Source organism: Leptonotus elevatus, chromosome 16 (genome assembly GCF_054856555.1).
Source record: "Leptonotus elevatus isolate MCC_2025b chromosome 16, RoL_Lele_1.0, whole genome shotgun sequence".
In the NCBI taxonomy this organism is placed as follows: domain Eukaryota; kingdom Metazoa; phylum Chordata; class Actinopteri; order Syngnathiformes; family Syngnathidae; genus Leptonotus; species Leptonotus elevatus.
The window spans coordinates 4,841,263-4,855,508 of record NC_141254.1 but is presented as its reverse complement, the minus strand read 5'-3'; the positions used below and the strand labels follow the sequence as shown (position 1 = coordinate 4,855,508).

The 14,246-nt window shown below is 38.6% G+C and overlaps 1 protein-coding gene across 2 annotated transcripts in view; it reads left to right on the top strand.

Annotated features, from left to right (window-relative positions):
• The first annotated feature begins 1,281 nt into the window (after positions 1-1,281).
• Positions 1,282-14,246, top strand: part of uvrag (UV radiation resistance associated gene) — a 91,534-nt gene continuing 78,569 nt past the window's right edge. For both annotated transcript variants that reach the window (XM_086057866.1, XM_086057865.1), the window contains exons 1-6: positions 1,282-1,627; positions 6,215-6,332; positions 6,492-6,526; positions 11,930-12,091; positions 12,295-12,369; positions 12,458-12,543. In XM_086057866.1, coding sequence (XP_085913992.1) covers positions 1,523-1,627; positions 6,215-6,332; positions 6,492-6,526; positions 11,930-12,091; positions 12,295-12,369; positions 12,458-12,543 — 581 coding nt within the window. In that variant the 5' untranslated portion in view covers positions 1,282-1,522. The remainder of the gene's footprint in view (positions 1,628-6,214; positions 6,333-6,491; positions 6,527-11,929; positions 12,092-12,294; positions 12,370-12,457; positions 12,544-14,246) is intronic.

The window sequence follows — 14,246 nt, the reverse complement described above, 5'->3', positions numbered from 1 at the left end:
TTCTTTGATCCTTCCTTGGGTCTCCTGACAACCTCACGACTCTAGCTGGATTCTGAAGTGTTCGGTTTAAGTGAAGGGTATGGGATTTTTAATAGGTTTTAGGTGAATTAATGAGTACACACTCACACGCACACACACGCACGTACAAAATAAAAAATAAAGGAGCAATGATGATGACATGTCGAATCGGTAAAATTACCGAATGAACAATACTGAGCTCTCTCTCAAAAAAAATTAAAATAAATGTTTGTCTATATGCCTACACATATGTTGGATCCGTAGAAAGATATCTGCTTAAAGTCTTTGCAGCAACCAGAGACACCCCAGACAAAGTTAACTGTTTATTAAAAAATGACAAAGCTTTTCTGTAAATAGTTACATCCAGAATTTTTTTTAATTTTTTTGTGATGTTGACATAGCTAGCTAGCTAAATGTACGCTGTAATGGTTTAAATGCTCAACAGTTCTATGTAACATACAATTGTGGCAAATGGCCACTGATGCGAAAAAAGGCGCTCTTTTTTCGCCCCCCCCCCCCCCCCCAAAAAATCAGGAAAAATTAAAGGGTGACAAATAGTTTATCTTGATATCCCCACAACTGAGTAATACACCTTTCTCAGTCTTTGCACATATTCAAAAATATATATTCAAACATGCACAATGTATTTCTGGATTCTTTAAAAATACATGTACTTTTAGTTTAACCAAGTATCGCTTTCAAATTCTTTATGCAAAATTGCAGGTACCCCCCCACCCCCCTATCGTTAAATAATTTACGTCCTTTTAAAAAAATATATATAAGCATGTAGCAAAGCTATGGGAGCAAGAGGCAGATCTAAACAGTACTCCTTTTACCAGACAATTTTACAAAAGTATCTATTACTTGAATACAGTGTGTGAGTACTTTTGCCACTGCATGGTCCTACTTGCCTGATATTCACAAAACTAGGGACGTGGTGGTTCAACCAATAAGTTTGTTCTCAAATAATTATATACATTCTCGTTGTTTCACTCTTATGGGCCAAATAAATAAAGCGAAATACTAGGTGTAAGTTACCAGTACAAAGTAACGTGACCGCATACAAATGCAGCAACTGCAGTCACGCTGATAAGAAGAGGACTACTTCCGCATATTTCGCTGCTTTGACAGATTTCTACATAAGCCCGCCCACTGTAGATGAGAAACAGACAAACTAACCAATAGTCACACGCGTTTTGCGTTTCGATTGTTGTTTCTTTGCGATGGACGTTACATATTAGCCAATCAGAAGCGATGGCGTCACAGCACTAAACCGGAGACTGATTTCCGAACAGTGTAGCAAAATAGCCTTTACAGTACTTTGTTTACGTCCTGTTGGTTAGCTGACAGCTGTTGTGGCTTGTTACCTGCAACAACAAAAAACATTCGTGCGTTTCTCGTGTGGATGCCTCGAACTTTTAAGACTCAAAGCCACGCATCTGTAGATGATGAACATGGAACGTTTCGCTGATTGAGGGCGACCCGCTTAGATGCCGACAGAAGAATGAGCTCCATCACCGGTCGGGTTCTCGCCATCCCCGCCGCCTCGGTTACCAACTCTGGAGCTTCATCATCCCGAGCCTTGCACGTAGAGCTCACATCCCAGCAGGTAAGAACAAAGCATTTGAACACGCCCCGGCACAGACAAACATTTAGCTGACCAGCAGGCGACTCGGCTACGACTGTCTCGGTTTGTTGTAGGAGTTTAGAATGTCAGATGCAACCGCTGCCTGGAGGAGTAAGGCGGGCCTGTCAAGCTAGCTTAGAAGCTAACAGCTGCTAGCTTGCAGGTAGCTAGCTTGGGTGACACAGTGTGCCGTACTCTAAAACATCCACTCCTGCTTTTCCGGGTTGTTTTCAAAGCGTGCATGGATTCGCGTTTTTGGTTTTGTTGTTGTTCCCCCCCGCGAGAAGCACTTCCGTTCCAGCAAGTCAACTTTGTATTCGTGCTCCCAACCAAGTGACAGGAAGGAAACCCGTGGCATATGTCATTACTAGGGGATTGCTCCTTCGTTGTTTACACTTAATAATCACCAAAAACCTGAATAGTTTTCATCTGATGTTCCGCTAGAATATCACAAACCTTGAAATGTGCTTGAAGTCAGTTTACGGTTTATTTTTCATTCATTGACATTTGACAGTGTAAAAGTTGTAAACCCGTGCTATAAAGTCATCAGCCAATCTTTGGCAAGACTGAATACAAATGTTTTTCATTTGGGATATTATGGCAGTATTGTGCACTTGTTAGTCAGGTTTATACTTTTAACTCCATTACTGATTGTAAATATAATTGCTTGGGTTTGCATTACAGGAAATGTGTTACGACTAATGCACAATGTGACATCAATTGCTACATGAGTTTCAACTATAATTTATATTTCCCCATGCATGTTCAAGGTTTGTTTCCATAAATAACACATTTACGCATCGGTGCTCAGTTTTGGAATCTAAATACTATACTTTATACTCAGTCTGTGTCTCTCTCCGCCCCCCCCCAAAAAAAAAATTACTCACGTGTACTGTAGTCACATGGGCAGCATTAACTGAGTTTCTCAGTTTTCAGTCATACTACCCCATGTCAAATGGATTAAGTTCAATGAATGCTGTGTATATTAGTGCTTCTGTAACATATCCACACTCTTGAATTGTTTTCTTGAGTGAAATTGGGTATAATTGCGTTAATAGATACATGCGTATAGGCAAAAAAAAATATATATATATTTGTACGACAAGTCAGCATTGAAAAGAACTACAGTTCAAATGACCATTTTCTGCATATTTGTCCTGTAATCTCTTTTGATGTCACATGCTCACTTGCATGACTGATTCACAAGAATATCATAATGGCATGAAGAAGCATGTTCTTATGTTGCGCCTGCTGCACCTCGAGTGGATTCCCATGCTCGCTCCATTTTGGCAAAACCACCTATTCATCTTTAACTAACTCGAACACATAATGTGATGTAACAGCAGTATTGTTCCAATGATATGCATGACAGTAAAACGTAAATGATCTTTTGTTTGTTTCTGATGATTTGATTATAATGGAGGTTAGGGGGGTGTATTTGGTAATATTTCTTTGATTAAGCATGAGGGAAATGATCAATGAATCAGTTAAATCATTTATGTTATACATTATGTTTCAATTTTTTTAATGACACAAAAGTTTTCAACATAGGAACCTTGTTTTCAATAACAATATTGTATTGATTTAACAATTTAAGATGAAATGTTATGTAGCAAAATGGGAAAACAATAGAAGGAAAGAGAGTCGAGTCGAGTCGCGGTACAGTTCATAGAGTCTGTCCAGCAAATGTAAACCTTGTTGAAGCAGTGCAGAAATTGTGCTGAGCTGGCTTGCAAAATCAGCCAGCCAGGCTAGAACTGCAATGTTTCTTCAGTACGAGTATTGCAACGAACAGATTAATAAGGAGTTGTGCCTTTTAGTGAGGGTCTGCGTAGTCTGAAGTAGTTTCACTCCTACAGCTGCTACCATTTTCTTGTTCAGGCCACAAATCTTGTTGAGACTGAATCAACAGTGCCTTTGGCAGTTGCAACCACCTCATGTTATTGACATGTGATTAATCAAAATCAATAGATTTATGAAAAATAATTCATTTGTACTCCATACAAAATGCAACCATGGAATAGTCCCACCCTTTGTATTTATGTTCGTCATCTAGATGTGATAAAGCAAAAAAAGGGGACGCTTAATAATTTTTTTTTACAGTTTATTGATAATAGTAAAGGATTAGATACGAGCTGAAAGTTGTATTATTTGTGTCTTAGTATTTTGATTAGTTACCATAAGAGGTAGGGGTGGGAATCTTTGAATGTCTCACGATTTGATTCAATTCTGATTTTTGGGTCTGTGATTAGATTCAAAATCGATTTTCCATTAAGAATGATTTTTTTAATTCAAAATGATTTGATTGACAATGATTTTTGCTTCAATCTATAGATGTGCAAGGAATTGTAATAACCTACTCCAGTCTGACTCGCTAATGCTAATTAGCGCGGCACTTTTATCACTCAAAAGAACGTCTCCACACTGCAAAAAAACAACTTTTATTGGAATAACTTGATCGTGACTTTCCTTCAACTCTCTAATGTGGCTACAACTTTACAGTGTATCAGACAGCATGGAACCACACTGCCCCTAAGTGGCCAAATCAGGTATAACATGAACAGCGCTCCAAATAAAGGCACACACAGACAAAGGCAAGACAGTATAAAATAATTTAAATAAAATCGATTCTGAATCGTACTAAATGAGAATCGCGATTCTTATAGGAATCGATTTTTTGGGCACACCCCTAATAAGAGGCGTGTTTTAAAATGTTTGAGAAGGAAAGCCCCTATCCAGCCTGTTTTCCATGTGTCTCTCCACTAACACACCTGATTCGTGATCAGGATCGTTATCAGGCTTCTGCAAAGCTCGCTGATTAGCTGATCATTAGATTCAGCTCTGCTGCAGGAGGGAAACATGGAAAACAGGCTGGATAGGGGCTCTCGAGGACCAAACTTGAGCACCCCTGCCCTGGACAATATTATGCCTGTGTTGGAGTGAGGCCATTTTGTATGTAAATAATGACTTTGTTTAAAGTATGATTACTTACGAGCTGTTAAGTTCCTTTTAAAGTGTGCAGTGATGGGTGGCTTTAGAATTAATATGAATGGCTCTTGACTGAATCTTGTTGTGAGTCTTAGCTGGTCTTCAAAACAAAAGTCGAGGAAGCGGTATGGCGTGAAGATTTGGTTTTGCAGAGCAGACGGCCAATATTCCAAATATGTTTAGCTTCACACAAACTGACAAGGAATGTTAATTGAAAAAAGTTGAATCATTGTGAAGCGGCGAAACAAGAGATCTAGTGGGCAACACCATTTTTTTAATAGAAATGATACCAGTTTTCCCAAGATGCATTGTGACCTCCAAATTGCGTTGTCGCATTCATCATTTTAAGTCTCATTTTAGGTCTCACGCCTTGCCCTTAAGGACACCAAGTTTGCTGTTCATCATAAGCTCTCTTAAAGCTTGATTTTTGGAGTGATTTTCCGTTTCGCAGCAGTTTCACACTGCAGTCGCAACCATTTGTCTCTGCCTGGGGTTCACATTCATCCAGGCGTACTGACATTTTTTAAGCGGCGGTTGAAAGTCCCACATGGAACAATCAGTGTTCTTGTGTCTGAGGTTCTTAATCGTATAGGGAATCCCATGACTTCCATTTCATCTCAGTATGACTGCAGGCGTGCTATTCGTTTCTGTGGTCACCAGGGACATTGTCCACCCTTGTGAACACATTTGCCCAAAGCCAGGAACATGATCCACTCTTTTGTCCCCAGTCTCATTTCCTATGTAAGACTAGTTGACACCAGACACTTGCATGGCATAGCAGTTTTTTGACAATGGTTGAACCAGTTTCCTCGATTTGACCATTGCAGATTAACTTGACCTGGGGATCGACATATACATGGTATTTTTATGACTATGAAATAAGGCTGGGCGATATGGCCCAAAAATAAAATCTCGTTTTTTTTCTCAGTCATTCAGAACGATTACGATTTTAATCGATTTTAATCTAATAAACCCAGCAAATGTTTATTTAAACTGTCTCACTTATTCAAAAAATAATTCCTGTGCAAAATCTTCAGACAACAATAATGTATACTGATTCTAAATCAGTTTTAACATAAACTTAACATTCATAGCTAGCAAAATTACACCTCACAATAACATCTGGATCGAACAGAACATAAGAACAACAGCTTTGAATAATCTAGAAGCCAAAATTAGATTTCACGATTTAGCAAATTTTGAACGATTTGATTTTCAAAATGACGATTAATTGAATTAATTTGATTTTTTGCCCTGCCCTACTATGAAAATGTAATTATAACTCCTATAACAATGTATATTTTAGAACACTGTCCTTAATTTGTTATATAATTATTTTAAGGTGAAGTTAAGTGTTGTCAAATAGGGCCTTTTCTGTGCTATGATCGCAACCTGGTTAGCTTCACCGTAAAGATGTCATGCCTCCATTAATAACTGATTTTCTTGTCTTCTGTCCCAGGACATACTGATGGTTCTGTGTTTTGAAATTAGCCATTATTTCATCCTGTAACTAAAATTAAATTTGAAATATTGGATTTGATGTTAATGCTGTTAATTTTTTTCCCCCTGTGTGTCCAACAGAGACGATTGCGTCACCTGCGGAGCATCGCAGCAAGAAACATCGTCAATAAGAATGGTTCTCCACTGCTGGACACATACTTCACCCTCCATCTCTGTATAGGAGATCGCATATCTAGTGGTCAGTGTTAATTTGACTAGCCGGCCTAATAGTTATACTTTGTTTAGCAAATTTAACAACACCAAATTAAACAGAAAAACTTTGAATTGCTTTCTGTGACTGATTTTCCTTCATCTGTGTCCTTTTTATTCATAAATTTTTCCCTTCATGTCTTTTTAGATTTTTACAAGAGTGAAGTCATACGTGACTCACTGGTGAGTATTTGCTTTGCTTTTACAGTTCACACATATTTGTATTCTGAACATGTTGAGGATGTGTGTCACTGGTCATTGCAAGAAAGCATTTAATTAGACAACATACGTACGTCTCTGTGATATGGCCTTACAATAAAATCAAAATGTCTGGACATTTTAACTAGAGATAGACCGATGTTTTTTTCAGGGCTGATACGATGCCGATTATTAGTAGTCAAGGAGGCCGATAAACGATATTTGGAGTCGATATTCTTTTTCTGGGGGGGGGGGGGGGGATACTGGCGTCAATTAAAAAACAAAATACAAATGCCAATCTTGACTTTGTTGTAATGTCTTAAAGCATGTTTATTGTACAATTTTTCAGACTTTTCAAAATGTAATTGTTAGACATTCTTTTAAATTTCTAACAAAATGTTCAGGGAGCTCCCAAGGTAATCAGTACGTCTTAAAAAGTTAAATGGAAACTTAAACAATTCCATAGCTATCTATAGTTTTCTACAGTAATTTTTTTTCTCTCCAAAATTAAAAAATACCTGAAATCTTGACTTAAACCTTCACATTTCTTTTTTCATGTCAAACAAAAACAAAAGGTTCAGAGGTTTCCCAGGGTCAGCAGCATCTCTTATAAAGTTAACTGAAAATTTAAATAAAAAGTTCCCTGAGATTAAAATGGTTTTAGATAGATCTTTTATCGGCCGTCAGATAAAAAAAAAAAGGCCGATACAATATATGTCAAAATGCTCAATATCGGCGGCGCCGACTCCCGACTATCACTAATTTTAACATAAATTGATAAATATATGCCCTTTGGGATTAATATGCAACAACAGAATTGTCAGATCATAACATAAAAAAATGTGCCACTTCCAAACAAAATTAACCTTAGTCCCTGAAAATGTAAACACAATGCTGAAAATAAGCCCATCTACAACATTAGGCTTTATGCATATGCTGTTATATGTTAAAACATTTTGTATTTTATTTTATTTATTTATATATATATTTATTTATTTATTTATTAACTCATTCACTCCCAGCTATTTTCACTGAAGCAACCCCCTTCGCTCCCGGCTGTTTTACTAGATTTTGACTGATTTTGAAAGGCCCACAGAAAATTATGTTCCATTGCTATGAAAACAGGGAACCTACCAAAAGAAAGGTTAGAGTCTCTTCTTTCATCAGCAAAAAAGTATATTTGTATCTGTTTCCGTTTTGTCGCAATTAGCATTAGAATATAGCTAAATTTAATCATTATTCACAAACCTGTGGGTAAATTAGTTTTTTTTTCAACACAGCCCTGGTTGATCTCTTATACTCTGCTGCCACCTGCTGTTTTTTGTAATAACTGCCATTGCTTCAACAGTTCTCTTCAGTTATATACCAGTCATATTTAAAATTGAACTTTTTTTTTTTTGAGAGCAAATGAGTTAAACAAGCTTCAAGAGCCTTTTTGGAAAAAATAATCAGTATCTTCCAAACTGCTACTTGTTGTGAAATTAATTGAACTGAGTTTGGAGCAGCCATGCAGGGCTCGCGTCAAATTTCTGCTGGAAAATCGAAGCTACGCGCCCCCCAATGACTGCTCGTATCTCGAAAACTCACAAGTCGGGTCACTTGAGTCTCAAGACACCACTGTTGCTTTTGGCATAAGTCACTTTTTGACAATATTTTCCTTCCCATTTTATTACTCAACACCAAACTTGGTGGACATCACAGTGTGTGTGTGTGTGTGTGTGTGTGTATTGACACAGTTGTGATAAGAATGTGGTCATGAAGGGTCAAAGGGCCTTTGAATGTGATCCCAGTGACTGGTGGTCAATGAGTTCATTTGTCAATAATTTTCCAACCTATTTATCTTAACTATACTGTATCTATATTTCACTATTAATTAAAAAAAAAAAAACTATTTAAATATGGCCCCAATACTCCTTTGTGTGAAAAATAATGCTGACCTTCTAATACTACTCCGAGTCAACGCTACAACTGTACACAGTGTTGTCAGCCTTGCTGTTGAGTCATGAGCTGACACAAGCTCATTTCAGACATGCTGCTCACTCAGTGCCCCCTGGGATACAAAACTGTAAAACACGACAGGAAGTCATGACTCTTTTCAACACTCTGCTCCACTTCCCCTCAAACAATTTCACGTTGTTGCAGACAAAAGTTTTTCTAGTATTCTGTCTCAATCCTGCCATCAATTTTCTTGAGAAATGTTTCCTGTCGAATCTTCTTGTTTCCATTCAGCTTTGGCTTTCTACGCTTTCCTATTGAGTGACTCTCACTAATTCTGACCTCTGGCCTAAGTAATTCATCAAATCTCCATTCCTTGTAGAACAGTGTTGGGGACGTTACCTTAAAAAAGGAATTAGTTATAGTTACTGATTACTTGCTTTAAAAAGTAACTGAGTTAGTAATGAAATTACTTCATAATAAAAGTAACTCATTACTAGGCAAAGTAACTATTTTCACTACTAAAAATTGTTTTACATCAAACAATTTGGATATATATATTATCATTATTTTGGGGGGGGGGGGGCATGGTTGTTGACTGGTTAGCACGTCCGTCTCCCAGTGCAGAGGTCGTGAGATCGAATCCGGTCTTTGGCCTTCCTGGGTTTGCATGTTCTCCCCGTGCTTGCGTGGGTTTTCTCCGGGTACTCCGGTTTCCTCCCACATTCCAAAGACGTGCATGGCAGTTTAATTGAACACTCCTAATTGTCCATGGGTGTGATTGTGAGTGTGGTTGGTTGTTCGTCTCTGTGTGCCCTGCGATTGGCTGGCCACCAGTTCAGGGTGTACCCCGCCTACTGCCCAAGGCTATATAGGGTGTTTTCATTAATTTTGTATTTTATTTGTCTCTCTCTCTCTCTCTCTCTCTCTCTCTCTCTCTCTCTCTCTCTCACACACACACAAAATGCCTCACTCCATAATATGATATATCATACATAATATATATATATTATAATAATAATTCATTAAATTTGGAGTGGTGATGTATGTTCTACCACTGCCAGTTACTACAGCAATCAGAATAATAATAACAATAAAATAAATACTGGATATATGGTGATTTGTAGCACACATGTCATCTATAGGTAATTTGTAGGCAGTCCTAGCCAGTCCCTCCAGGATTTCACGGGCATTTTTTATGATTGTTGCGGCCTAAAATAATCAATAATATATAAAAGAAATGCTATTAATATATACAGTGCTTAATGCTATCATGGCCAAAATCATTGCCATAACTACTACTACATTAATAGATACTTTTGTGCACTTACAATTAAGAGAGTACGGTGATATATCTTCAGTTTATAATTCTACACATTTAAAGACATGTTTAATGATTGATTTACGTCAGAAAACTATAATCGGCGGCGATTATTGCCCTTCAAACACCGGCCAAAACAATCGGACAATTATTTTCCCTTAAACGTTATCATTGAAGAAAACCGAAAGTTTTGAATTACATTCACTGTATATTTAAATACAAAACATGTTTCGTTTTTAAGACATAAGACATCGCTAGCCTAGCGCTAATGCTAAACACGAAGGGAGTTAATTCAAATGCCAACAGGAACTTGTGTTTTTCAAATAACGAATATTCACACACAAATGCTGTGGGAACACATACCCACAGGTAAGATAACACTACGCAATATTTATTAAAAAAAAATAATAATAAAAAAAAAAAAAAATAAATAAAAAAGATAACACTACGCAAATGCACGAATTCTTCCTAATGTGTGAACAATTATTTATTTTAATATAATCCAATCAGAGTCCAGTCTAGTAACTTTCTTCTGTACTCACTTTAAGTGTGTACACAAATAGATACACGGCACCACACTGCCCCCAAGAGGCCAAAATGCACAGGTTCTTACTGTTTTTTCAGTTGCTTTTATTTTAGTTTTTATTCTATTCTTATTTCACTTTCTTATTGTTTTATTTTCTTATTGTCCTTCCAAGTTTTATTTAAAGTTGACATTTGAAGAATTCAAAGACTTTATTTTCTCAACATTCAGATATTTTTTTGGGGGGGGGTCTTAAGTCACATTTCCACATGACATGGCACGAAATACAATCCCCGAGGTCCCAGGTTAGGACAATAAGTCCCAAGACTTGTGAAAATAACACAAGATAAAAATATATAAAAGAAAAGGTTAATGCTTTACAGCAGTTGTAAACAAGTAAGAATAGTTTTATTATTGACACATAAATCTTAACAATAATCTTGTATACGTCATACAAATTTGTTGATAAGGTCATACTATGGACTTGCCATTTAAAGCAGAGAATTTAAATAGCGAAAGTTTGTGCGTAAGTGACACCCATTGAAAAGGAATTGGGTGGGATAATTTTATGCATTAAATATATATTTTTGAATAATCGTCAGATTAATCGGTAACCTGTATTTTTTCTGCCAAAAATTGGTATTGGCATCTACCTCATAAATTGCATATTGGTCAGGCCCTACAAATATTCACACTAGGGTAATATTTTTTATCTTTCTCACATTATTGCATAATACATACTTTTGGTGAAAGAAGTGAGGATAAGCGCTTCAGAAAATGGATGGATGCAAGCAATGTTCCCTCTAATTTTTCATATATCTGGGCATACACACAAGCTCCCTGAGCAAATTGAGGACTACTGTGAGCAACATCAGATATGCACGCTTTATTATAATGTACCAATCCCCTGTCCCATCTTGAGTCTTCGTACAGTTTCGACAGCTTTTAAATGACTTTTATACTGAACGTGACGCTTGAGATAGTCCAGCTTCCATTCAATCCACATTTTTCCCTCTGAAAACTCACTTGCTACTTTGGCATCGCTGCATGTTTTGCAGAGTAGACCTTTCTCACTTGAAAAAGAAAAAATCTCACCCAATTTCACCGCTTTTTCTTCAATTTGCACATACTCCGACAACCATTCCATCTTAAAATAACTGCATTTCTTTTTTACTGTGGCTTGGTGAGTGGATGTGTCGCTGCCTGTTCGTTTCGCCATGATGCGGGGTTTGTATTAGCATCTATTAACCTGCTAGCTAACCTGCACGGCGCATATAGGCAGGGCCCAGACGCAAGCACCGTCAATGCCATGATTGGCTTCGTACCGTAAGTGAACCGTATCGTATCATTGGCTGGACACCTGTCACTCACTGAGTGAGAAACAAAAAAACAATATTATTGGGCGAATTAATTAGATTAGATTAAGTCTAATATTAGATATTAATTAATACGTTATGTTGATGTTGTTTATGCGCTGGATAGATTTTCTTGTGCGCTGAGAATGTGCGGGCAGTGCGCGATTGCGCACGCGCGCAGCTTAGAGGGAACATTGGATGCAAGTTAAAGAGATATGCTACTGATGATCTATATGTATTTGTGTGTTTTAAAGAATCCTACTTGGAGGAGTCTGGACTTTGGCATGTTGCCTGACCTTTTGGACACCTCAGTGTCTTGCTTTGTGGTAAGGATCTGGGGAGGACAGGAGAAACAGTACCAGCTCCTCATAGAATGGAAGGTCAATCTCGATGGCCTCAGATACACAGGACAGCAGGTCAGCCACCACACATGAGACTATAACGTATGAGTTGTAAACTTTATTGGTGGGATATATGTGCGATATATTTTTGTGCATTTATTAAAAAAACATATTTTACAATAAATTATAAAAACGACAAGCACTAATAATTGTTCACCCAAACATTTTAAAGAAATATGACTTTGTACGTTAAGTTTGTATTGTTACTATTTCCACAGATTCGATCCAGGAATACAAATGAGATCATATTTGGGTTGAATGATGGCTACTATGCAGCTGACTTTGACCATAAGGTACAGTATTAGTCCATTTCTAGAGAGCTTTTGCATAATGACTTGTGACAGTGTGCCTCATTTCATGGCTGACATGTTTCTGTTGCAGGATCATTCGGAGCGCAAGAAAAATAGTCTACTTCAGGTCGACCAGAGCTCCGTCAGAAATTCCTACAGTGTTTTCTCTTTGCTCAGGTAAGATTAATTGCCAGAGGATTGAACTAGGGGTGCAACGGTTTCAGATTTTGGTGTACAATTATAGTCTGAGAAAAAAACGTGGTTTTTACAGTTTTTACGATTATTCTTGGAGATATGAAAAAAAAAAATCACATCAGCATTCTTTGAAAATGTTTAGTTTTTAACAACAATAAATAGCTGAAAAGAAAATGAAAAAAAGTTGCTGCCTTTTAAAGCAAATACAGCATATTAGACAGATGGCTTGTAGTATTTATGATATGATATGTACAAGTCCGTAGTAGGTATGATACTCTCTTTTTATTTAATCTTAAAAAATTTTTATCATATTTTTCTTTCATCTTTCTATTTCAACCATACTTACAAGTGAAATGTTTGCCCACAGCCTTTAAACTGGCGATTTGTGCGGTTTATCGCTACACATGGAGGCATTTTGCAGTGAAATGCGTATGCCGAGATATGTTTCTTGGAAGTCCCAAGATGGCGGCCCGTGGTTTCAAAAGTCTAGGCCTATGGCCTCTCCAGCGGGCGACCGTGGATTGGGGGCTCGCGGGAGTTCCCCGCCGGGCCGCGGCCCGGAGCCCCGGGGTCGGGGAGGCGGCCGGCGGTCAGTCGGTGGCGACAGCGCGGCAAGCGGTTTGTCGGTGGCCCCGGTGGCTCGAGCCGAGAAGCCCTACCGTGGGGCCTCCACCTCGCTCGCTTCAGCCGCCTCGCTTCGGCCTCCCCTTTCCCCACGTCCGCTCAACCTGGTCCAGGCCGGGGCACCCCCCGCCGGTGCCAGCGCGACCCGGTCGCCTCGGAACCCTACACACACCCTACCACTGCGATAGCCCATACACGCCCGTGCAAGCCGTTGAAACGACAGGGCGGCCATCTTACTCCCATTTCATGGGCAGACTACTGTATAAACTATACGTATACGTACAGACAGACAGCCATTAAACGTCCTCAGCGGCGTCTTTTGGACACACGCACGTCTTGAAACGTTTCTGTGTGTACAAGATTCTTTTGAGGAACGAAGCCGTTTTTGCTTCAGTGTGAACAGGGCCTTATGTCTTGACTACAAGAAAATAGGCTGATTTTGGCCCGAGCGACATGTCGCGGACAAACGGGGCATGTCGTGAACGATTTTGAGTTGTCTTGATGTAGTGTCGCCCGTGTAGTGTGACACGTACAACGATTGGTCGCCTGTTGTCTAGCATGTCAGAATTTCTGCTCGTCTTGTCGCACAATGTGACATACCTACGTCGTTGTCCTTTTGGTTCCGCAGCATTGACCAATAGCCAGAGGGAGCAAAACGTCAATCACGCACTGACCCGCACGTTCTAGCTCCTTTTTTATTTAGTCATTTATTTATTTAATATATTTCCCCCCCTGGATATCTCATGGGACTTGGCCAGACAGGTGAACCCAAAAAAACAACAAAAATACCCCGCTGCGGCGCTGCTGCTTGAGCTCATATAGCGCACGCATTGTGCACATTTGTTGCCATTTAATATGAGCAACACACTCTAATAATATCAAAAGTCACATTATTTTTGATTTTATGGACGGGAGCCATGCATCTCCCAACATTGCCATCGTTAGGCAACGGCGAGACAAGAGAGAGAAGAGAAACGGCGACCTGTAGAGTAGCCTACAAAAAAATATTCTGACTGTCGTTCTAATATTTTTTTTAAGTATGATTTGGGCATAAGTAGGGA